This window comes from Gavia stellata, chromosome 25 (assembly GCF_030936135.1).
Source record: "Gavia stellata isolate bGavSte3 chromosome 25, bGavSte3.hap2, whole genome shotgun sequence".
Taxonomy (NCBI): domain Eukaryota; kingdom Metazoa; phylum Chordata; class Aves; order Gaviiformes; family Gaviidae; genus Gavia; species Gavia stellata.
Genome location: NC_082618.1, coordinates 11,311,011 through 11,336,301, shown reverse-complemented (window position 1 = coordinate 11,336,301; position 25,291 = coordinate 11,311,011). Strand labels below are relative to the sequence as shown.

General features: G+C 42.4%; 2 protein-coding genes across 7 annotated transcripts in view; one reads left to right on the top strand and one right to left on the bottom strand.

Moving 5' to 3' along the window:
- The window catches only part of SYNRG (synergin gamma), a 42,841-nt gene extending 24,871 nt beyond the window's left edge, over positions 1 to 17,970 (top strand). For 3 of the 6 annotated variants that reach the window (XM_059829173.1, XM_059829172.1, XM_059829171.1), the window contains 8 exons: positions 7,584 to 8,183; positions 8,540 to 8,703; positions 9,440 to 9,493; positions 10,219 to 10,315; positions 10,602 to 10,750; positions 15,575 to 15,685; positions 16,137 to 16,172; positions 17,188 to 17,970. In XM_059829173.1, the coding sequence (XP_059685156.1) occupies positions 7,584 to 8,183; positions 8,540 to 8,703; positions 9,440 to 9,493; positions 10,219 to 10,315; positions 10,602 to 10,750; positions 15,575 to 15,685; positions 16,137 to 16,172; positions 17,188 to 17,319 (1,343 nt within the window). In that variant the 3' untranslated portion in view covers positions 17,320 to 17,970. The remainder of the gene's footprint in view (positions 1 to 7,583; positions 8,184 to 8,539; positions 8,704 to 9,439; positions 9,494 to 10,218; positions 10,316 to 10,601; positions 10,751 to 15,574; positions 15,686 to 16,136; positions 16,173 to 17,187) is intronic. The other 3 variants (XM_059829177.1, XM_059829176.1, XM_059829175.1) reach the window with 3 other exon arrangements.
- A 6,231-nt stretch (positions 17,971 to 24,201) lies between these two features.
- Positions 24,202 to 24,910, bottom strand: DUSP14 (dual specificity phosphatase 14). Its single transcript, XM_009821806.2, has one exon. The coding sequence runs from the start codon at positions 24,848 to 24,850 to the stop codon at positions 24,254 to 24,256; it is 597 nt and encodes a 198-aa protein (XP_009820108.2). The 5' UTR covers positions 24,851 to 24,910; the 3' UTR covers positions 24,202 to 24,253.
- Positions 24,911 to 25,291: the final 381 nt, after the last annotated feature.

The following is a 25,291-nucleotide window of genomic DNA, read 5'->3' as shown; positions in this document are numbered from 1 at the left end:
TGCTTGGTAAAATTCCGAGTTGAGTGAGCTGTCAGAAACGTAGCACCTACAGTGTATTCTTGAATGTTTACTTTGGTTTTGAAAGCACTTTTTCCTAATATTTTTCTAGCCTCTTTTGGTGGTAGTTTGACTTATGTAGCTCTTCTACAGGATGTGAGCTTCTGCTACAGAAACCAGTGATGAATAATTGCCATTTGTGGCAGGAAGGACTTTTTTGGTTTGTTTAAAGGGGTTAGTCGATCATGTGCTTGTTGCTAAACTTTTGAACTCTGAAGTATTAATTAGAAGCTATTTTTATTAAACTTAAACAAGTCTGTATTCTCCTATGGTGCCAAGCTAGATGTTTTTCCACAGGGAGAGTTTTACTCCATTTAACTCTGGATTTCGTAGCGGAGCGTGCTCTGGACGATCTGTTACGAATACTTCTGTGCTCATGTGTTTTTATGTGTGTTTGATGCATTTCAAGCTATGAACTGCTGATGTTCAAGTCCTTTTTTTCAGTTTACATAAAGTTAAAAAGCAGATTTTTTTTCTTAATTTTCTTCGATCTGTAAATCTAATGTCAAAAAGGGACAGTATCCCTTTGTCATCCTCACAGCTGAGAAATGGGAGATTAGTCATTGGGAACTGTATGTATGCATCTCCAGTGAAACAGCAGCAGGACAGAGGTGCTGATAAATGATTTGACTTCTCTGACATACCGATACAGAGGTCTTTATCCTTTGGCTATTGAGATTTCACGTTGCATAGCTTCCAGGTATGGGCAGGTAGGTTGCTTACACTGGGAGTAAGAAAGAAATCCCATACAACAGACTTTGGTCTCTGAGGGAAGAAAGGTTTTCAGTTTTGCTCTCTCCAAAGGGGATACTGTCTCTTTAAACTTTGCTATAATTCTTTGTGTGGAAGGTAGATTATACTAATGTTGCCTGATTTCTCTTGCATTTACTTCGTATAACCCTTTGAGCACTGGCTGCATGCTGTTAGTTTCAACCAGGTTGCTTCTTTTAAACCAAATTTATGTTTCATTCCAAGAGGAAAGCATTTTAATTAGCACCTAGTCATGTTATATGAACCTAATTTGTACTGCGTCCTGCCAAAGGTTGCAGCGAGAGCATACCCTCACCCGGGTATTCTCAAAGGGTTATCCATTTGCTGCACTTACAAATCTATGAAGTACCTTTTTCTTTGGCATTATTGGAGATCTCTGTATATTTTAATCAACTTCAGGTTTTTTGCTGCTTTTCTAATGTCTAATTTCAACTAAACATTTCTTGTGTGAATGTGCCTTCTCAGATCTGCTTTGATATCTCTCTTCTGCAAGTATTGACCTGCATGCTTTATTCTGATAACGCCCTTACGAGCTCCTATGTATCACTATCTTTTGTGATCTGTAAGTCCTGCTGTGTTAATAAATATTATCTTGGCATATTTTGAAAATGCGGGGATGTGTGTGATTTGTTGCAAACCAGCAATGTATCTCTTTTTCCTGAAAAATACAAAGTTTAAAGTTATAGTATCCCCTTAAGCTGGCGGGTGCCTTTCTCTTGCAGAGCATGGTGTGGGTGAGCTTCTCCCAATGCTCTGACCTCACTCCCTGTGCACTTCTGAAACTTTACGTATCAGGCTAAACAATATTTTTCAAAAGAGCAGTTTTTGAGAGGGGTTGCCTAGTGGAGGTGTGTGGATGGCAGGGTTCTTTCTGTGAGTTGGTTTTGAGGGCATGGTGGTGGTTCAGACTGAGGGCAGAAATGCTGTTTTCTCTGTCCTGTTGTCTCGTCATCTGGATTTACCTGCTGCCAGCCGAGGTTATGATACGCCTTTGTGAAGGGGACCAACTGGAAAATGTGTCGCTATCTAGGCCTTTATGAGCAGGAGCCCATTAAACAATATTCTGGTATTTATTTAGCTAATCTAGAGTGAGCTAGTCAGTGCCACAAATTAAAGGGCCCTGCTTCCTTTTTCTGTTCGGGAAGCCCTGGCTTACTAAATATTGAAACTTTGAAACACGAATGACAGCTGCAAATTTGTGTCATGTAATTACGTCACTTCGAATTCCTCCAAATCCTGGGCCACTAACAGTTTGGGATTAACATCAAATTAGCAGACCAGGTAAAAAGCTAAAAATAATTGAGATGTGGAATAAAGGTAAAGCGTTACGCCAGAGCAAACTGGGTTTTTGTAGTTCCTTGCCACAAGAGCAAAAACCAGACCAGAAACCAGAATATGTTTTTTCTTTACACCAATCTCGAGAATCTTTAAAAGAAAAAAAACCAAACAAACAAAAACCAAACCAAAACCCCAACACAACACCCCCCCATTCCCCCCCTTTTCATTCTGGAGAACCGGTAGGTTATGCCTAGCCCTAAAGCTTTTTAAACTGAAGGCTTGAACATAAACGTGAGAGACTTAATTCTGCAGGGCTTGTGCTATTAGTATTTGTTCAGTTAATCATACCTGGAGGAGGGAGAGTAATGTTCATGACTCTATACTTTATTACATTTTTGTCCAGACTTGACAGTCAGATTCACTCACTTGCTCTCATTTAATATAATTCTGCAAATAGAAGAGCTTAACAACACTTGTTTATCCTGCGAAGGCCTCTGACAGCGGAGGGTGCGTACGTGTTTTCTGAACGCCTTCCAAGCCGAGCCAAAGGGCGCAGAGATGCAGCAGCTGCCCTGGGCTCCCCCGGGACGGAGCTGAGCTGTCTCTCTGCTTCCAGTGTGAGCTCAGGGGGTCTTTATTTTGCTGTGAAATGTTGTTTATCATGATAATTAAAAAATAATTAGCAAATTCTTTAATTCCACAAGGTTGGAAGGGTTTTCTCTCCTTTTCCCTTCATTTTAATTTATCTAACAGTCAACATTCTTGATGGTTTCCACCTTAGCAGCAGTAGGCACTGCCATCTTCAGTGAAAGTAAATTGGAGTAACTCCCTTGTCATTACCGCTGTTCCAGGCTTCACCAGCTGAGAAACGGGCTTTGAGTTTTTCTGATTGCTGATAGGCATGACAGATAGCAGCAGTACATACGAGCCTCTGTATCTGTTTCCTCTCCGCCTTTACCAGGTGCAGCTCCACTGGAAGCGGTAAGGAGGTGGTGCCTGTCCCTGTTCGGTCTCTGGACTTCTTGCTCAGGCTGCTGGGGATGTTCCCAGTGTAACAGCTCTGGGTTTCGGTGCATTGATGCTGTTCCACTAGGAACAGAACTAGCTACCACCTGCATCACCCTAACAACCGAAAAATGACACAAGGGTTATATTTATTCATCAGAATTTAATATAAACTGAAATGTAAAAACCTGAAAGTCTCCTACGTTGGTCAAAATCACTGAATACATTATAATCTTCTGAATTGTCTTTTTCAGTTTCCTTTAGAGTATCACTAACACTGTCAAGGGTTTTCCTTAAATGATTAAACTGTTGACATTGAAGGCTCCAGCTTGTAAATTGCCTCCAGCCATAGCTTAATCCTTGGTAGTTGAAATAAATTGTTATAGTTGGCTCAAATGAAGGATCTCAAGTTTTTCTGTAGATGAGATAACACTGGGAACCAGTGTTTTAACTGTATTTCATCCTCTGTCAGTATTCTCCTGTACATTCCTTGGCAGCTATTGCGCTGCCTCCCTCCAGCAGCTGCGTGGCTCGCTTGTGTAGCTGTCCCCAGGTGATGATCAGGCAGGGTGGACTATGGTTTTGGTAGTTCAAAATGGATGGAAAGTAAATGGTAAATATTTCAAACCTTTCACTTTGGAAGAAATACAAATTGAGCTTGGTTTCTAAAGCTTTCGGAAACTTACGGCACTCCAGCATGACACTGTGAAGATCACTTTTTCCACTCTTGGTTCAATAGGAAATATTTTCAAGGGGAAAAAAATATGGTTACGTGATATTTGAATGGATCTGACTTTGATTTTACAGACACACATGCACCCTTCCCACCCTGCTGCCATCTTTAAGGGATTTGAGAATCTATGTCCAGTGTATTTAATCTGGGGTGTGTTTTGTGGTCTCACCACTGCAAAGCTGACGGTGCTAATGACGTGTGGCTTTAACTGTGTTGCGAGTAGGAGCTTTCGGATTTTTAGAACAAAACTAAACTCAAATCTGCTCTGTTGTTTCTGAAAGACACCACAGGATCGCTGCTGAGATTACTAAGGAAGACTGGGTTATGACAATGTATTTCACTGCAATCTATTGATATATCCTCTTGTGGGAGGATGATAGGATTCCTAACACATGATCAATTCAAGATTTGACCTGCTTCAACAGGGAATTTGCTGTACGCTCTCCAAAACATCCTAAGAAGCCACTTTTAACCTTACAAAGAAAGATTGTGTATCCCCAAAACAAAGCATTTTCATAGAATTTTGAATGGATTTAGTCTTTGCTCGTTTTCTTGGATAAAATTTGACGCTTCTCATTAGTTCAGATTCTGTTCTTACTAAAAGTGTCCTCCAGGAGGAAATGTCAGTAGCTCCGTAGCGTCTGTCTTCGCTAAGTGTGATGCTTAGTTAGAAGTAATTCTTTTTTTTTTCCACTTAATCGTCTCTTGATTTGAAAAAAATATTACTGATACACATGCATTTCTTTCAATCTTGAATTGCCATACCAGCAAAATGAAGCTTTTATTACATCAGAGGCAATAACTGCATCATTTTAACTGGAGCTTTTTTATTCATTAAACGTTTATGTGGTCTTTAAGAAAAAGGCTGTTGGAGGAGCAGTTCTTAACACTGCTTAATAAAACAATCTTTTTGCCGACAATAAAGATACCCACATCACAAAGAGTTCTCTAGGGTCAACCAAGAAGTGCTTTTCACCTGTAAACTGCTTCTTTGCTTATTAGTCTGGTGGCAAGTTGCTCTCTGCCTGTCGGGGGGAAGAACGCTCCTCTTCATTAAGCAGCAAATGTGCTAAGAGCTCGGATAAGCCTTTAGTTTTGCTGTAGCTATGACAAAGGTTAGGATTTTACTTCCCCTATGCAAAAATACCTAACTTGTGGCCAATGACTCTATGAAGTGCAGTGCGTGGCAATACGTTGGGGTTTTTGCAATAGAACAAAAATTCTTATAAAAGCTAGTTTACCTTGGATTATGGACAGTTACACATACATTCTTATTTTTCATACTTGTCCATAAATTGTTTTAGGTCTGCTTTAGCTGTAAATGCTTTGTCTCTGAACACAGTGTTTTTCCTGTAATATAATACTCTTAGGAATGTTTATTTACCAGAGTAATCCTTTCATAACTATCCAAATAAATAAAATGTGTGGAATTGAACTATTACGTTTCATCTCAGCTCTTGCACCTATGCGGATGGGTTTCCTGTCTGCATGAATTCATGTAGAGAATCTAGAATCTTAGTTTGTGAATAATTAAAATATTGTTCTGCCTTCCCTGCCGTGACCTATTGATTGCGGGCGAAGCACGGGGAGTCCAGGATTCCCACCGAAGCCTGCTGCTGATTCTGCCTGTCCCTGAGCCAGGATCGGATCGGGAGGAGTCCTTTAGGATGTGTTTTCAGTTCAAATCTTATCAGTTCTCAAAGAAATCATTCACAATAGATTGTGCAGATCTTCACAGTGGGATTGTCACTCTTTCTTTTCATTTCCTGGTGAACACTGAAACAATAGGGATGCTTAAATCTTTGCTGCGTTTTTGAGTCAACACAAATTGGAGGAAAAAAAAAAAAAGAAGAGGTTGCCTTGTACATTGTGTGTTTTCAAGATCCCAGGATTAATTAGTTGGCTAACATTTTTGAGGTTATTCTGGCACTCTCTTTAATGCTAGCGAAGCTTTCATTTTACTTCTTTGAACAAAACCTTGTATTTGAGAGCACAAGGTGTGGTTCTTGTGATAAATTACTGATCCCTTGCAAGCCAGCTCCTTTGCACCTCGGAGCCTTCTTTCTGTTCAGTTTTGCCATAAGCAGGTGATTTCATCTTTCGTCTGTTTACCCTTCTGCAAACTGCTTGCTCTACAACTTTAATATTCGAATGGCACTTTGAAATCTTGCTGTATGTACACGAGGTGCTAAGGTTTGTTGTTGAGATGCTGTCATGTGCAAATGCAGCAGCTGCAGGAAGACTGTCCCTTAGGAAGATGTGATAGGTGACACACCATGCCTCACTGACCCATTGCAAAGGGCCTTTTATTGTAGTAGCCATTAAATTCTATCATTATATTGTATATTTGTTGGACTTCTTAATTAGCTATGTATGTGGGTCATGCCTGGAAAGCAGCCTAAAGCGTAGCGTGCTCTCCCCTTCCAGGAAAATGAATAAATGACGGCAGAAATGTTTTGTTAAAATGGTTTAATCCTCAGGCTGGTGTGGCCAGACTGAATAAAGAGGGTGGGTGGAAAGTGAGCTTGTTCCCACCCCGGCTGTATTAAACCCAAGTTGCTGCTGCTGTGCGCCAGCCGGTTAAGACCATAATGTTTATCAGAAGAGTCTCTGCTAAAATGATGCTAAGAGAATATATTTTCTGTTTTGGGTTTGCTTTACCTCGAGACCATTTGACCCTAGGCACTGAGCCGCGGCTGAATGTCTAATCCAAACTGACAACTGTTAATGCTGCAAAACAAATGCCAAACCTAGTGTAGTAGGGCTTTTTTTTTCTTTTTAATGCTTTAATGAAAACCACCTAGCCCCTGGCTCTCTGTGCCTTCGCTATGGATCAATCTCAGTCTAAACGTGAAAGATCAGTTGAATGAGTAGCGGACAAAGCCCAGCAGACCCTGGTCACTGTGCAGGCTCCTTTGCTGGCTCTAATGTAAGCAACCAGGCTATAGCTCATACCTGTTTGTGGCAGTGCGAAGAACCTATTGGCCCATATAATCGCTGGGTGAGTATAATGTTTGGAGCTTTCTGCAAAATAATTGGATTTTCTTTATACGTAACTGAATAAATAGTTTGTAAAAGCTAAAACACGATCTTCGCAATATTCATGTCATTCCCAGAACCTGTAAGTTTGAAGAGTTGGCCGTGCGGCACTGCAGTAACTGTGATAAGCTTAAACAGGATTTCTATTTTTAAAAAAATCTTGCAGCGCATTTTTATACGTTATTTGTATCAAAGCGTGAATATAAATTGCAGTGTGTTCATACTTTATTGGAGGGAATGGAAAAGTTAGCCCAGTCTTCTGTGTGGTTGGTTTTGATAAGATGAAATAATGCGATAAGATGTTTGAGTTGCTAATGTTTACATTTTGATTGTAGATTCTGCAGCCAGCATCAGAAAACTGAACTGGTGATCTGTGTAGTCTGTACTGTCCAGAAACATGTAGGTTTTTTAGTGTTTCTTCACTACCCCTAGTGGGATGGTGACTTTCAGCTTAAAATATAAGACAATATTCAAAGGTCAAGGCTTACATTTATTAAATGGAGAAATTTTGTACTAAATGCTTAGGTATTTTTCAGATTATTTTTGTGCAAACCCTAGTTTAAGCCTCATTGAAACAACAATTCACTGTTTGTTCTTGCAGTTCTTTAAGACTCTTAGCAAGTTGCTATTGTTTTTATATGGTGTAGGGAGATGAACGTTTGAACTTCAGCTTCTAATTGTAGGGGTTTGTTTTTCTCAGATATAGACGACTTAAAATGTGCCCCATTTGGAAGCTATAACAGTGGGTCTGCAGTCAGCAGCCTGGCAAGCTATGACTGGTCCGACAAAGACGACATTCATCAGGGCAAGAAGCTCTCCTCATTTGTCCAGGCTTCAGGAAGTGGATCCTCTGCGGCTACTTCTGTCCTTCAGAAGAAGGAGACCTTGTTTGGCAGTTCAGAAAACATTACCATGACAACAGTTTCCAAAGTGACAACCTTTTCTAGCGAGGATGCTTTACAGGACGTTTCCTTCGCAGCCTTTGCGAACTTTAAAGACTCTGGACCAATATCCAGCGGTCCGAGTGACGATGACATTGGAGACTTTGGTGATTTTGCAAGACCTTCTTCAGAAGCACAGGATGCAGCAGCAGCTGACACAAATCAAGAGGCAGATTTCCTTGCTAGCGGTATCTCTTCTGAACTGCGAAGAGAGTCCACAGATGACTTTGGAGAATTCCAGAGTGAAAAGCCAAAAATCAGCAAGTTTGACTTCTTGGTGGCAACTTCCCAAGGCAAGGTGAAATCCAGTGAAGAAATGATCAAGAGTGAACTGGCTACCTTTGACCTGTCTGTTCAAGGTAAGGCTGCTCAGGGTGGAGGAAGCCCATAGTGTGTCTGCTTATCAAAGGCTAGTTTTTCTAATCAAATTATAAATTAGTCAATGGGGATTGTTCCAAAGGCTATGGGAAACAAGCTGAATCTTCTCAGTGATTTCTATTGCGTTTGGAACAGGTCTCTTTCTCGACGAAAAAAAATTTTGTGCCAAAAAATTGTAAGAATTGAGGAACTGGGGAAATTCACACCAGTCACTGAGTAACTAGAAGGCTTTGTTCTTCTGGAGCACTAATGCATCCCTTGCTACCACTTTATTCATTTAAAATAGTCCATGCCTTTATGTGTAAAAGAATAACTTGTTTATATCCTAACTTTTTAGGGTCTCATAAAAGGAGCTTAAGTCTAGGTGACAGAGAAATAAGTCGCTCTTCACCTTTACCAGTTTTGGAACAGCCATTTAGAGATCGTTCAAATACTCTAAGTGAGAAGCCTGCTTTGCCCGTCATCAGAGACAAATACAAAGACTTGACTGGGGAAGTTGAGGTAAGGAATTACCTGGTGTACAAGTAAATTGGCAACGACTTTCATCAGTGTGATATCAAGGCTGTTTGTATCCAACTCTTCGGGACTTGGCTATTTGAACTTAGGGTGTAATTCTAAGATGGCATCTGGGTAAGGTTAGATGTTTTGAGTGGAAACTGCTCATAAAGGAGGTTTCTCATCTCCTGTCTTGAAAGTCTTGTGAAGTGGGAAAAAATGCTGTTGTCTGAAAGTCAGTCAAAATCACTTGACCTTGCAGTCTAAGCTTGTAACTGGAAATTAGTTGCGACTTAAATCTAATCCCAGCTTTGGCACTCAGACCATTGGCTTTGGGAAATCGCTTAACTTTTTTGGCTGTGTGGTAGTTATTTCTCTCGCTCATCTTGAGAATAGATGGTAAAAGGACTGAGATTAAATTCTGCTAATCCCCATTTCTAGAACAGCAGACTGTAACAAATGTGTGGGGAGTAGGTATGTGCGATGCAAACTTTTTACCCATTCATATATATTCTTCCTTTTGAAACTAATTCTAAGTCCCAGAAATCAAATTTTAGAGTTCAGGTGCAAAGAATGGGGGGAAAAAAAATGGGGGAAAAATTAGGAATAGGTATGTTAAAAGTGTACATAGCTAATCTGCAAATAGTTTCTTAAAATACCTGTCTACTGTATGTGTGTTGTGATAGGAAAAAGCGAAATGTGTGTAGGAACAAGATTCAGACTGTCCTTTTCTTTCAAATAGGAAAGTGAGAGGTATGCGTATGAATGGCAAAGATGCTTGGAGAGTGCTCTGCAAGTAAGTGTATAGTCTCCTCCGAAACCTTTTCCCCGTTCCTGTAGGTTCCGCTTCATACATACGGGCATAGAAAGGGTGTGAATCAGCCCGAGTGGATTACAGCTTTTAAACCAAAAGCTGTCATGCAGCAGAAGCATTACCTCCTCAGTTAAAGATCCTGTACTAATCTCCCTGGCGTTTGTGATAAGTTTGGCTTTTGCCTAAATTTTCAAGTTAACTAGTTGATGTGGTGTTCCTGTGTTTTGGGTGCCCAGCAACGCATGTCGTTCAGGGTGTTGATACCAGCACCTGGCTCTTCAGCAATTTTTGAGAAATGGGCTTGTTTAATGTGCTGTGCGGAGAGGCCATTAATTTTCTGGTAATGGGTGACAGATGTTTCACAGCCAGATTAGTTTTCCTTAAAATTTCTTCTTTGCGTTTAACTATTAGCCAAAACTGTGAATGCTATTATTAAACTAGATAGCAATGCATGCATACTCTTAAAACTATTATTTCGGTAATGAAAATATTTGGGGGAATACGTTAAGGTTTTAAATGTTCATACTTTTCCCCTGATCTACTTACAGTTACAGCATGAATGTATAAAAATGTGATGGAGTATGGCAATTATTTCTTACTTAATTTGCCTCCTTTTTGTATAACAGTTTCTGTTTGGGACAATCTTGTTCGTAATAATTGTTTTAAGGTAGATAACACCATCATTTTATGAAATTAATTTCCACCAGGTCATAAAGAAAGCAAATGATACATTAAATGGAATAAGTAGTTCATCCGTTTGCACTGAAGTTATCCAGTCTGCTCAGGGCATGGAATATTTACTAGGTATGTTTTAATTTACCATGTCTCTTACACTGAAAGTTCTCCTCTGAAAAACAGTAATATATAATCACTCCTTCCAAAAGGGTATTACTTTTTAGCTTAATCTTTGCCTGCACTGAAATAATGAACGACTATTCTGCTAAATAAGTGTAACTACTACTTTGGAATAACTGTCCACGACCACCTTTCATGCACCATGCCTATTTGTGCTATTTCTGAGTTAAAGTTTCAGGAACCTGTGCTTGCAGTAAATTCTCTGTAACCCTCCACTGTGTTTTTCTATCAACAGGGGTTGTTGAAGTCTACAGAGTAACAAAGAGAGTTGAACTGGGTATCAAAGCAACTGCTGTTTGTAGTGAGAAACTCCAGCAGCTGCTGAAGGATATTGATAAAGTGTGGAACAACCTAATAAGCTTCATGTCACTTGCTGCTTTAACAGTAAGAGCAAAAATAAGCTATGTCTTTACTAAAAGAAATGTCATAATTACATGTAAAGTGACTTCACGGGGTGTCCTAACTTTACAGTTTGTATTTTTCTCTTGCAAAATGGAAATGTGCTTATTTGTGATACACAGTTTGAAGCTCCTGGTAAGAAAACTGTTACTTATGTGCAAACATGATGTTATCTTACTTAGTGTCTTAAGGACTTAGAGGATATCCTATGTGTCTGGGGACCCCTCCAATAGGGGAAATTCAGTAAAATTTAAATAAGCCATTTTATGAAGCCAGAATAATGTGAACATATCTTGTCTTTGTAATATCCCTGCAATTCTGAAAAAGCTCAAGTGGAAGAAGGAAGTTTACAGTATGTGGAAGAAGGGACTGACCACTTGGGAAGATTACAAGAATGCCGTCAGAGTATGCAGGGGTGAAATGAGGAAAGCCAAGGCCTCCTTGGAATTAAACCTGGCAAGGGATTTCAAGGTCAACAGGAAGGGTTTCTTCAAGTACATTGGAGGCAAAAGGAAAACTAGAGGAAAATGTGGGCCCGCTGTTGAATGAGACAGGTGCCATGGTGACAGATGATGCAGAGAAGGTGGAGTTCCTGAATGCCTTCTTTGCTTCAGTCTTTACTGCTCCGGCCAGCCCTCAGGAGTCCCAGACTTTGGAGGTAACAGAGAAAGTCTGGAAGAAGGAAGACTTTCCCTTGGTTGAGGAGGATCAAGTTAGAGACCAATTAAGTAAACTGGACATCCACAAGTCCATAGGTCCTGGTGGGATGCACCCACGAGTGCTGAGGGAGCTGGCAGAAGTCATTGCTGGGCCACTCTCCATCATCTTTGAAAGGTCCTGGAGAACAGGTGAGGTGCCTGAGGACTGGAGGAAAGCCAATGTCACTCCAGTCTTCAAAAAGGGCAAGAAGGAAGACCCAGGAAACTACAGGCCAGTCAGCCTCACCTCCATCCCTGGAAAGATGAGGGGTTCGTTCTGGGCGTTATCTCAAAGCATCTGGAGGAAAAGAAGGTTATCAGAAGTAGTCAACATGGATTCACCAAGGGGAAGTCATGTCTGACCAGTCTGATAGCCTTCTACGATGGCATGACTGGTGGATAGATGAGGGGAGGGCAGTGGATGTTGTCTACCTTGACTTCAGCAAGGCTTTCGACACAGTCTCCCACATCATCCTCATAGGCAAGCTTGGGAAGTGTGGGTTAGATGAACAGACAGGGGGGTGGATTGAAAACTGGCTGATAAATAGAGCTCAGAGGGGTGTGATTAGTGGCACAGAGGCTAGTTGGAGGTCTGTAACAAGTGGTGTTCCCCAGGGGTCAGGACTGGGTCCAGTCCTGTTCAATATATTCATCAATGACCTGGATGAAGGGATAGAGTGTGCCTTCAGCAAGTTTGCTGATGACACACAACTGGCAGGAGTGGTGGACGCACCAGAAGGCTGCGCTGCCGTTTCGTGTGACCTGGACAGGCTGGAGAGTTGGGCAGAGAGGAACCTGATGAAATTCAACAAAGGCAAGTGTAGGGTACTGCACCTGGGGCAGAATAACCCCCTGCATCAGTACAGGTTAGGGGCTGATCTGCTGGAGAGCAGCTCTGTGGAAAGGGACCTGGGAGTCCTGGTGGACAACAGGATGACCATGAGCCAGCAATGTGCCCTTGGGGCCAAGAAGGCCAATGGCATCCTGGGGTGTATCAAGAAGAGTGTGGCTAGCAGGGCGAGGGAGGTTATCCTCCCCCTCTACTCTGCCCTGCTGAGGTGCATCTGGAGTGCTGTGTCCAGTTCTGGGCTCCCCGGTTCAAGAAGGGCAGGGAACTGCTGGAGAGGGTACAGCAAAGGGCTACGAAGATGATTAGGGGACTGGAGCATCTTTGTTATGAGGACAGGCTGAGGGACTTGGGTCTTTTTAGTCTGGAGAAGAGAAGACTGAGGGGAATCTTATCAATGCCTATAAATACTGAAGGGGTGGGTGCCAGGAGGATGGGGCCAGTCTTTTTTCAGTGGTGCCCAGTGACAGGACGAGAGGTAACGGGCACAAACTTGGTCATAGGAAGTTCCATCTAAACATGAGGAGGAACTTCTTTACTTTGAGGGTGGCAGAGCACTGGAACAAGCTGCCCAGAGGGGTGGTGGAGTCTCCTTCTCTGGAGATATTCCAAACTCTCCTGGACGCATTCCTGTGCAACCTGCTCTAGGTGACCCTGCTCTGGCGGGGGGGTTGGACTAGATGATCTCCAGAGGTCCCTTCCAACCCCTGTCATTCTGTATGATTCTGTAATTAGTTTTAATGCTCACAATACAAGAGCACACAATGTAGCGACACAGGATAACTAAACTGTTTTCTTTTCTCCCTGCATTTGGAAATGCCTGAGTTTGTTTTGGTTCCTGCTACAGACTAAATGGCTTTTCCTCCTCTGAATAGAACTGCCAGAAAAAGCTCCATTGCTCTGAGACAGTCTGGTAGGAGCTTGAGAGCTCTCTGCATAACTGGGCGAGTGTTACAAGGAGAGATGGTGAGGGGCCGTCTGAGGGGTGGCCTTTAAGAGAAGGAGCACCCCATGGGAAGAGTCTGCAAAGGAAACTGGGAAAAAGAGGGGCACATTGGGGCCAGGTACGGAACACACACAATTAGAAGGCAAGAAAATCACCTTGCCATTAAATACCTTGCACTTTTTTGTGTATGTATGTTGCAGGAAATACAATGTGCAAAATTACTTTCTTTAACCACGGTAAAACTCCTATTTTTAGGGAATCATCCATCTGTAGGTGCTTGATACTGTCTTGCATAATGGATCCCTTTAACTCAGTATATACCTAAGGAGTATTCAACTCTTCGTGTCAGTACATCGCATCAAGCATCAATAAGCAGATCATTCCCATGGTTATGTTTTCACTGACCACTTCAATTTGTGGCTTCCTTCTTGCAATACAGCTATGGCCACTAAAGATTTTTGCTCCCCAGTAAATACTCATTTATAATTAAGGCCCTTGGTTTCTGCTTGAAATAGCCATCTTCAGCTCACTGTCATTCCGTGCAAAACAGGTCTTATAAATGATCAGTCCCTTTTTACACACCCTTTACGCATTTTAAACCTCTCCAGTACAGACAGCGGTGGCAAGCAGGTATTTTTGGTGATGTCCTGTGTTGCGCAAAGCCAGTCATAATATGAAGTTTATCCTTTCAATATTTCACTGCTTGGCAGATAAAGTTGATAGACTGGGATTCATCTGTTTGAACTCTGGTATTGTTGATAGTAACAATCTAAAAAGCTATCGGGATCCTCTCCTGATTTAAGCAAGTGGATTAAAATTTAGTTCTTAAAGTGCTTTTCCTTGGAAGATTACAGGGATTACCTTAAAGTCCAAAGCTTGGCCACGTGTTCTCCGAGCTGCAGCAGCTCCTGGCTGGTAGCAGTCCAGCTAAATTTTAAGCATACTAGGAGCCGCGAACAATGACTTCTCATATACACACAGTACCTCTGAAGTTATCTGAGAGACGGGGACTCTGGCGCACGTAGCTCCCCAAATCATCCCTTTTTGTCTCTCTTCTCCACCTGGGTGTCACTGGAAGGTGTGCAACCATACCTTCTTCCCCTGATGTTGCAGTCACGTATCCCAAATGATGCAGAATGCCAGTTAAGTAGGGAGAAGTGTTCTAGCTCAGAGGCATGTGCTTGGAAAGGTTAATTTTATCTTTTAAAGGATTTTGTTACAAGGTAATTTTATGCACTGCCTTGTGGTTTTGCACTGCAAATTACATGACCTTCTGGTTTGCTTCACTCATGCATTTGGTAAACAAATATTAGAGTGCCTTTATTAATTTGATTGATCTACTTAAAGATTAAAGGGTGGTTTTTTTCAGAATTCAAATTATTCTCCAGCCATTCAGCGGGGGAGCATGATCAGCATACCTAGAGTATGGATTAAGAGTACACGTGGTCCATGATCACACCATTTTTTTTAAGCTTCTTGCATTTCTAGTCATTGTTTTTATTTGCACTACTATCTTCAAGAAACACATCCACAGTTCTATACCATCCTTACACAGAGTTTTAAATTATCACTTATCTTGTGGCCGAAATGTAAGATTGAGTACTGGAAAAGTTACTGTACTAATTTATTATTTATTTGCAGGCTTATTCTCCCATTTTTTGCCTCTCCTTAACCCAAGCTTGTGTACGACTGGTGACCTTAATCCTTCTATCGTTCGGTTAACCTCAATATCCCATTTTGTGCTGCTGTGCCATGTTCCAGCTTCAGAAAAACCTTCAGAAAGAATAACAACTGCCCTTTTTTGATCAGGCAATAATATGGAACTCAGGACAATAAACACTGATATAGACACCACTTCAAATGCTGACTAGTGAAAGCTGTGCTGGCCGATGCCTCGTTGCCTTGCAGCTGCACAAATAGTTGTTGCATACCACTGTTTATCTTCGTCCAGTTCTTAATATGCTGCAGTTGAAATGTAGCAGCCGCCGCCTGGGCTCCTTCCTCAGAAGTTTCTTCCCCTTTTGATGTGGGAACGTGGAACTTAAGAATTCTTTCCTTTGTTGTCTAACCCTTTTTCAAGAGCTTGAGTGTTACAAATTAATGCTGATGGAGATTGCATAGCAGGATTGCAAATACATACTAATGGCTTTGATTAAATCACGCATCAGTTTATGAGAAAATGTCGTATGTCGTCCCTGCCATGTTGCCGGTGTGATCCCATGGCTCTCGGTAGCAACCAGATCGATAATTTTTATCATGATGTCTGAAACTTTTTCAGTCACTGAAAATGCCTAAATTTTATTGTCTCGTTTCTTCAGCCAGATGAAAACTCACTGGATTTCTCTTCTTGTATGCTGCGTCCAGGGATTAAAAACGCCCAAGATCTTGCCTGTGGAGTGTGCCTCCTAAACGTGGATTCAAGAAGTAAAGTAGGTATAATGGCCTCTACTGTTAAACTCATCCTTAATTTACAGTTTGGACTTTCATTTAGGCCTTGGGTGTGTTTAAAAAATTTTCCTGGCTGTAATTTGTAAGTGGAATGGGCAAAGGCAAAATCTGACCTGTAGATGGGACTCAAATAGTCAATGTCCTGTATTCATTGGGCTTTGGGTATGACACAGATGTGGAGAAAGTGTTGAGTTAAATTGTTCATAATGGGGAAGAAACTGGGATACTAAGACTTAAAAAGTATATATATTTTAAAAAACTAAAAGTCTTTTGATGACTTTTCTTTATGAAATGCATCTCTGAAGATCACCAGGAGGGGACTGTTGCAATTAGCAGAGCTGGGAGGGAATCCCAGGATATGTACAGAATAATGCCAACCCATTAACATATATCGGCAGTTTTGCTGACTTTTTGGTTTCAACATTATTTCAGAAAGAAGAGAAACCTGTGGAAGAGCTTCCTAGAAAAGTATGAATCTGTAAAAAACATATTCTTTATAGAATCATTCTTAGTGGAGTGTGGAAGGCTGAACTGCTAACTGGCTTTCAGCTGTCATTCTCAATTGTACCAATCATGAATCCTTTTCTTCCAGTCATTTTTTGTGACCGTAACACTTGATCTGATCAACTAACATGCTCTAGAGCCTCCCCTTTGTCTTGTCTGCATGCTTGTACCTTGTGAACAGCTTTCTGGTTTTGTGCTACTTCTGTTGTGTGGTAGAAAATTCACTGCAGTGAGTTTCTGAATTTGTAGCTGCCTATGTGTCTGTGGCAGAAGGGGGGGAGCTCTAGGGGTTTTTTGCTACAAATATTGACTTTTGGTTCTATGTAGTAGGCAATGGCATTTTTAGAAATCTCTGCAGGAAATCCAGGGTGTGGGGAACAGGGTTAGAATATTTTTTTAAATAGGTAGCTGTGAGGCATTGGAAAGTATCTCCTAGCAACAAACATCGAGATGTTTTAAGCTTGTTCATGGCTTCACACACTCTGTTCAGAAGCTCCTATTGTAAAGCAGATTCAATTAACAGACGAAAGTAGATCAAATTCAACCTGAAATAACACTAATTTCAAGAATTGCACCTGCTTAAATCACAGCAAAATTTGACCCAGTGAAATAAATGCAGTCGCTATCTCCTGGCTGGCAGAACAAGCATTTATCTTGCAGGGATACGTAGCAGAAGTAGAAGGTGAGTTAGTTGCCAGGTGTCAGATCAGAGAGCGTGCTCATCAGATGGCTCCCCTAATGCCGGCTGTAACAGGCAAAGTATGCATCAGGTGTGGTGGTTGGAGTTTCTGTCCACCTGCAAACGCTTTGCAGACTGAAATAAGATACTGTTCATGGGGTGGTCTGTTCAGAGTGAGAGGCTCCTACCATGCTGTGCCATTCTGGGGTGACACCTGTGCAGTATCCATTTTCCACTCTAGTTTCTAGATCCTGGAGTAGATGAGACTTGTCACACTTATTTCAATTCTTGTTCTTTTAGGCCTTTAATTCAGAAACTGATAACTTTAAGCTGGCGTACGGAGGGCACCAATACCATGCAAGCTGTGCAAATTTCTGGATCAACTGTGTGGAGCCAAAACCTCCAGGTCTCATTTTGCCAGACCTGCTCTGAAAGCGGTTGCATTGCAGATGGAGTTTTGGGCCTAATAATGCAGGACACTTGGGGTAGAGGGTGTGATAGGGTAAGTGGAAAGGCTTGAGGTGTGGTTAGTGTTTGAAATGTTTCGGTTTGATTTTTGTACCATAACGGGTTAAAGCCACTGTCACGTACAAACTGCTCGTGAAGAATTTCACTTGAAATGGCCAGGGTTTCAGAAATAACCAGAAAAAAATGTGGTGTGGCAAAAAATGTGGCATTTCAGTCTTTCTCAGGATGAAAGCGGGTTTGTCTTTGTAAAAAGCAGTCTGCTAACCAAGTGCGTAAACCTCTGAGAGAGGCCAGTACCTAGCTTCCAAGAAAAACTGAAACGCTAGACTGATTTGCATAGAAGTGACCACTTAAATACTTGAAGTATGTATCTGCAAACAAATCTTTTCTTCAATGTTTTTGGTATATGGACCATGACGTTTTTCTTTATATATTTGCTGCTATAATATTACAACGCATACAATGCACGAGTCACAGTAACTTTCAAGGCAAAATGAATTATTGACTTAGAAGGAATGAGACTGCGGAGAGCTGTTGTATATTTATACCTCCACTGTTCTGTATTGTAAATTATACTGTATTCATATGCATAACTGGTTAGTACTGGGGGATAAGAACTTGAACAAATTATTGAAATTTTCTCTATCATATCTGGATTCTTTAGTACAAGCAGCTGGATTTTAAAACTTGTAGTCTTCGCTATTCTGTTGTAAATACAGACAAACTCCTTCCTTGGACTTGTCCTGAACTACAGGTATGATTTGTTATGTTTCACCTGACCCTTTGGTAGTTGTGTGGCTGCATCACTGTTGAAAACTGGATTCCACTGATACAGCGTGTCTGCTCCTGTATACATATATATTACCTTTTTTGTATGTTAATACGCTTTTCTTGGTGGGATGCCTGCATGTCGCTTGTGCAGTCTAGTGCTATCTGTGACAACGTGCTTCTCTGACTCGGAACTGGCAGCACAAGATGGCCCTTAGCTCCTGCTCCAGCTGGGTGGGATTTAACACTGGCCGTTGCTCTTCTCAAGCAGGTGATTTGTAGAAGCCAGGGTATTGTATGCCCGCCGTTTCGTTGCCTGTGGTAGGTACACCGATCTTCCTTCTCTCCAAAGACGTCAACAGCTTTTCCAAGTTAATCTTGCCTCCATTATGATTGGCTAACATTGACTGGTGACTATTTGCTGAAATAGAAATTATAATGAGGAAAAAGGATGCTTCTTATTTAAAAAAAAAAAAGCTTAGTTATACTAAACTATTAATTATACCAAATGAAAGAATCTTGGCTAATGAGAGTGCTAGGTGTCTGGCCCCTTATTTACACAAATTAAAATAAATCTTCCTGCTGCCTGAAATTAGCTCATTCATAAAATAAGCAACTTGTGCCTCCAGTCACAAGCTCAAGCTAATCAAGGGGCAGATTTTCAATAGTGTGACAGTGACAGCCTGCCTTCTGTTGCCCAGTAATTATCAAAAAAAGGGCAGTCACTCATTGCTTGCTCTCTGTTTTGTTCATTAGGTGTGAAATAGTTACAGCAGTCAGCACCATAGCTTTTGACCACATACGTTGTTCTCCATCGTAATTAGGGGCTGCTGTATACATCACCAGTGCACGTATTCCCGTGGATGTTTGGGGTCTACTCAGCAGAGTAAGCCAGCGCTCACTTCTGCATTCTGAATTACAAAAGCACTTAGGCATTGTCTGACTTCAAGCGAATGCCTCGTCTTGCTGCTAGCAAGGGGACTTCTCAAGTGGTTTTGAGTATCTGGCTGACGCAAAGGCTGTTGCTTGTGAAATGCTATATTGGGAAAAGAGTTTATTGTTCGCGTGGGTTTCCACCACAGTTCCTGAACGCTTAGCTAGATGGGATTTTTTTCTCTAATTAGAAGAGAATGCCACAAATAAGAGGCCACAATGTGAAGCTTAAGGCAACCAGTATTTCAAATGCAGTACCAGCTATATTGTCATAAAAGCATTTTCCAGTGATGTTTTTCTTGTACTTGTTAATGTAGTTGTTAAGCAAGGAAGTTCCCTCTCTGAGATGTATCCAGCGTGTCTTTCGGCCCATAAAAATAAGGAATCGACATTTACAATTATAATTGCAGCGGAGCTTACTGAAGTGCGACACTACTGCTTGCTTGCTCCCTACAGAAGGGAAAGCAGCAGGCAGCATTACTGCGTTTGTGGCAAGCAGAAAGCGTTCTTCTGAACTGAACACCTTTACGTCATGGGAATACACCAAATGTTTTGCGTGTAGATACCCTTGACAAAGGCATTGCACAACAAGGATCATCTCACTTGCATATCCTGGTCATTAAAATGACTCACTGTTGCATTCAGCATCTTCTCAGATATTGCATTGCCAGCCAAAGCCCAGTGTCCTTGCAGCCTGTATCCAAGGTTACGGTATTTTCTACAGTGCATTGTAACAGACCACGTTCCCCTGCTTCCTCTGCATACAGGCTAATGGACACGCTGCCTTTCGCTTTGGTTGTGTTGAATTTTATAAATGTAACTCCTTTTTCTGCATGTATTCTTCCACTAGAAAAAAGTGAGAAACACGGTTTTCTTTTTTTATTTAATGTACGTGTTCTCTGGAGCTGCCTTGGGGTTACCTACGGAAAGTGATTTTTCTATATATTTGTGTATATTTGGAATTTTAAGAGATGATTCGCATGGTTAATTCATGTCTCTATTGCTTTGCCCAGTTGTACTGCTGATGCTTCTGTGCTGTCTTCGTGCGCTGCAGTTTTCCCTTGGTGGTAGGCATGCTGGGGAGCAGACGGGCGGCTCCAGGCTATTCCCTGCCCATCCGGTGCCGAGGTTTGGTTTCAGTATCTCCCCAAGCTTGCTGACCCGTATTGGCTGTCACTGCTTGGAGGTTATTTGTGGCGTGGGAATTGGTATGTTCTGCGCTCGGCCACTCGCTGAATTCCCCTCTCTGGCAGCAGCTTCGCTTCACCTGGGTTTGTTCTGAGCAGCTCCTTCCTTGAAAATCCTGCAGGATATACGGGAAGCAATAGTGAAGCTCGACCTAAGGTTGAGAAGCAGCTCGTGAAAACCCAAGGAATGCTCCGATTTCTGGTTAGCCACATGTCAGATTAATTAAACTTGAAACAAGACCTGCCTTTTCAATAAAAGCTGCTGTGATCCAAACTACTTTCTCTGAAAGATTTTTTCGCTCTCTGGGCCTGTATTTAATTTCAGTTCTCAATATTAAAATATAAATGTCATAATTTTATGAAGAAAAGTGGTCAGAAGACTTCTCTTTATATTGTGACTCTTTTTCTTCCATCTGGATGAATGTTACTTGTCTTCTAGAAGTGGTTTTGCGATTACTGGTTGGAGCTGTTTTGGTTTGTGCTATGCTGGAGTCACTGCTGATACGTTAAATCCAATGAGAGTAAGTGTTATTAATAGACTTTAGTACCTTGTTTACTCCCTTAATTCTTGCAGTGCTTTATAAATCCTTTGTTGAGATTCAAACCTTGTTTTTAATAAAGAGCTCATTTCATATCTGACCAGCCTGCGAAGTGGCTTGTTCCAGGATGCAGCCAGAAAAAGATGTGGCTTTTGCTGCTTGCTGGTACCCGAAGGTTGGCATCTCCGGGAAGAGCTCCGCGGGCACTGGCCGGGGGGGCTCCTCCGCAGAAATACGTGGGCAGGGTGAAATCCTCCCGTGACTTGGGAGGAGCCTTGAAAGGTTGACCAAAAGGGCCTTAAACATACTGAAGCTGTGTAAGTGAAACCTTCTTTGGGGCTAGTTATTTGAAAGATGTCTCGCCAAATAACATATAAAATATTCTGCAAGCGCTGAAGATACCATCCATTTGGAAGAGCCTGTGGGGAGCAGGCAGAACGATCTTCCCCTCAAATCACAGCAATCTGGAGTTAAACTGTGGCGCTCTCTCTTCTTTGGTGTCTATAGATTTGAGGATGCATGAAAAACTGGATTTTGAGGGGGGGAAACAGACCTGCATGTAAAATACCTTCTCTTACAACGCACACAGGAGGAACTTCTGCAAAGAAATACCTACCAGTATTAATACCATTGCACCTCTCCGTAACACAATCTCTAATGGGTATTTCAGGGGAATTCTTTATTTCATAATGTGCTTTATTAAGCAATTACATTTCTTATAGGTCTAACTTTCCTTTTTGTTTAAAAGTCAGTCTTGATGCTTTCTTGGCTGAACATTAGCATCTTCCCCTCCCCTAGGTACTAGGGCAGTGTGTGTATAAAGTATATATAATTATCTAAAATGGAGAATTTTTACCTTCCAGTTTCTATATAGAAAATACTGTTAAATTAGACATAGTCCATTTTTTAGGTAAAGTTTAATTTTGAAAGCAGATTTTGGGTTTTAGTATTTTTTTTTTCCCTTTGAAATGTCATGCTTTCAGAATGTCTCCAGACTAATGATTAGTCTTGATTTTTAATCTCTAGCTCCTTTTCATACTTACCATTTCCCTGGTTGCAGTTTAGCTCGTGATAAAAATAGAGTGATGAGTAGAGTGTATTTTTTTAAATGGACAGTCAGTCTCCTATGTCTGCTTGTTTGTCACTGAGACCGGGGGTTTGCAGGGGGAGTGGGCTGTATGTAAGTGCACGCAGGAAACATCTTTTGGGCTTTGGATGCCCCTGCAATGTGGAGGGATTTGCAGCGACTCTTTTCACCGCGGTGTCTCTGTGCGTGGGTTCGGCATTAATGCAGTTTGCTGAACCAACCTTGTGGCTCCCGTGCCCGCAGGGGTTCAGAGCGCTCTCGCGTGCCCGTGTGCCACCAAGCCCCCCAGTAAGAGGTCCTGGGCCTCATTTAAAGTCATGAACTTCTGCAGCAGTCCTCGCTGACCTTGCTGGACCTCTAACGGGAGCCTAGAAATCACTGAGCACCGTTTCCTTCCCCTGGTGAGTAACTTTAAGCAAGTGGCATTTGCACCGTCTGGTAAAACTGTTGTCTCTGCAGTAAATTTGAAACCTGACTTCTGGGTCGGAGCTGATCAAAGCCTCCGCATCAAATTCACTCTGATGTAGACTTTTATTCCAACCAGGTCTGGTTTTACTCCTGATGCAAATGAGGTTGAGGCCATTTGCGCAGTTTTGTATTGGTGATAACTGTATTTCAGCCCTAGTGGCTTTTAGTCTGGGGAAACCAGAAACCTACTTGTGCTGCAATCCTCACGCAGTGTGGTTCAGCTTGGAGAAAACCTTTAACCATCTCTGCTGTTCCTTAAGACCTCAGCTGTTCAGCTAGGACTTTGGAAGATAAAAATTTTGAAATAGCCAAATTCATGGCCTGGCTTTTGTGATGAGGATCAGGAATCGCGGGACACCTGGATGGATAGTAAACTGATTAGCCAGGTGACGGGAACAGATCACAGTATTTTTCTTAAGACGGAGGGCCAGATTTGTTTAAAGCCACTGCTCAGTATTACACCATGTTCTTGCTGTGACTTGAGATACATTAGCACAGTTCTGAATAGGAAACCAACACATGTTCTTGTTTAATCTTTATTGATTTATTTTTTTTTTACAAGTATAGAATCTCATTTAAATCAGATAGCTATCTTGGCATCCAGCAATCTGCGTATTCCTCCTTCAGAGATGCAACAGAGGACACAAATGTCTCATTGTGGAACGGACTTGCCTTGCTTTCCTGGTAGTCCATTTAACGCTTCACCAAAACCAGTGCCTTCCCATCCGCGGGGAGGGGAGCGACGTCCAGGAGGCAGCGGCTACGCCACGGAAAGGCTTCTCCCGCGTCTCGGGTTGGAATCGTTCTCGTCACACACCGAACAAGGCAAAGCCTTCTCCGTAAAGCCATCCTTGTCCGGGAGGTTGAACAGATCGCCATTTTGCGCAGAATAATTCTAGAATGCAACATAACCTTGAGGACGTAATGAAGTGATTTAGAAATGGGCTAAGGCAGATCACGACCATACTTAGAGCTAAGTAATCAAGCGGTTTTACCTACTTCCAATTTACTGGTTGATTGAATATTAGAAAACACAGCCCAGCCCCTTTGGAAGGTGGCCACGCACATGCAGTTTCCTAAACATTTCTTTGGCTGTCCGAGGGTTAACCTCTCGCTTCTGTCTAGAGCCACATTTGGACAAGATCTCTGTTTACTTTCCACCCACAAAAAACACCAGCATTTTTCAGTAGTGTAAGTGTATTCCAGGACTATTGCCCTGGCATGGAATGAGTGAAAAAGGATCTTGTATTTATTTGATTTGAATCATTCAAATTTTATTTTACTTGTGGCCGACATGGACTGACTTAACTTTTTTTTTTTTTTTTGACTTTTAATACAGATTAAGAGCTGACTAAAGATCTCAAACACTATATACTGAGAGTCACTACGGCTGTTAAAGAAAACACCAGCACTAGCACCCCAACCCTGCACGCCTGCCTTCCTGGTTCTTGCAAAAACCCGCTGCCATAGAGTAGGACCTCGCTCGTTCTGTGCTAGTGCCGCTCCCTAGCCACTACAGGGTTTTGCAAGGAAGCAAACAAGCTATTAATGAAATATCCAGGCTACCGCATCACAAAGCACACTTTGTTCATTAACTCTGCCAAATGCCTTTTAGGCCTTTCCTCATAGGATACTCATAAACTGACTAAAAAAGGGAGGGAGGCTTTATGAAAGGAATAAACTTATAAGGAGACCTCATTCTGCTAAATCAGAGAAATGCGGATGGGGGAATCCCTGTAGAAAGAAACGCTTTGAAGGGAATCGTTGGCCTTGCGGGTTAGCGAGGTGAGAATTAGTTGAGGTTCTGCTGTATGGTGAAGAACCAAAGTTGGCTGTAGAAAGAGAAGGGAATGTCTCCAGTCTGGCCGACTCAGAACAGCGCATCCCTTCTGTTGTGCTTCCTGTCTGCAGTCCCATTAAATTCCCCAGTAAGGCATCAGGGGTCTCCTCTCTCTCTCATAAACGTCTGGGATGATGCCATATGGTGTCTGTACCATTTTAACCGTCGTCTTCCCAAAGAGCTTCCTCTCGTAGTCTATCAGTTGCCTCCAGAAGCCCACGTTGGGGCGTATAACGGGGCGTCTCGATTTGACCCAGTTGTATGCCTCAAAGAGGGACGCCTTGTGGTACTTCATCAGGTAGGCGATGCAGAGGGTGGCCGACCTGCTCACGCCGGCGGCACAGTGGACTAGGGTGGCCCCGTGCTTCCGCGCCACGCTGTTTATCTTGTCGGCGACGCTGTCGAAGTACAGGGAGATGGGGGCGTTGGGCATGTCAGCCAAAGGCACTTTCACGTATTCAAACTGGGGCCAGTTAAAATTGGGAATCTCGATGGTCGCATTGATGATGCAGGTGATTCCCCGGGAGAGGAGCAGGTGCCGGTTGGAGGCGACGCTGCCCCGGCTCAGGTACAGCGAGGGGGTGATTTGGGCGATGCCCCCGAGGGCACCTTCGGAAAGCATTCGTGGAGCCATCAGAGTTCTCGGTAAGGAGTTGTGGCTTCTGGAGGTCATGGAGGATCTTGGCACTCACGCTTCCATTATGGGAAGAGATCCAACAGGATCTTCAGCCAAGGGAAGGATTGTCTGGCCTGGTGGTGCTAGGACAGCGAGAGCTTCCTCCGCTTAGTCACTGCAAAACACAAGAAACGCCACATAAGCGGGGCGGCTGTCCGATGAGACCATGTCTATGCACGAGAACAGGAAAACCCAACTTGCCCTGCTGTGGCCTGGACAACCTCCTGCTGGCAAACCTCCGTGGGGTAAGGTGGTTCTGGGTTTGCGCAGTGCTTATTACCGCGGGGCCCCCAGGCATTGCCTGGACAGATATTAATGAAAAAAATCTCCCAGCCTAATTAGCTCCAATTAGTTGTCGAGGGTTTAGGCAGCCTACCTGTGGGCCTGGACAGCATTTCACCTGGATTAGCACGTGGAAGATTAGCTACGCCTTTTCCG

Coding starts and splice junctions, on each gene's coding strand:
- DUSP14 (XM_009821806.2), bottom strand. CDS start 24,850: ATGACCTCCAGAAGCCACAACTCCTTACCGAGAACTCTGATGGCTCCA.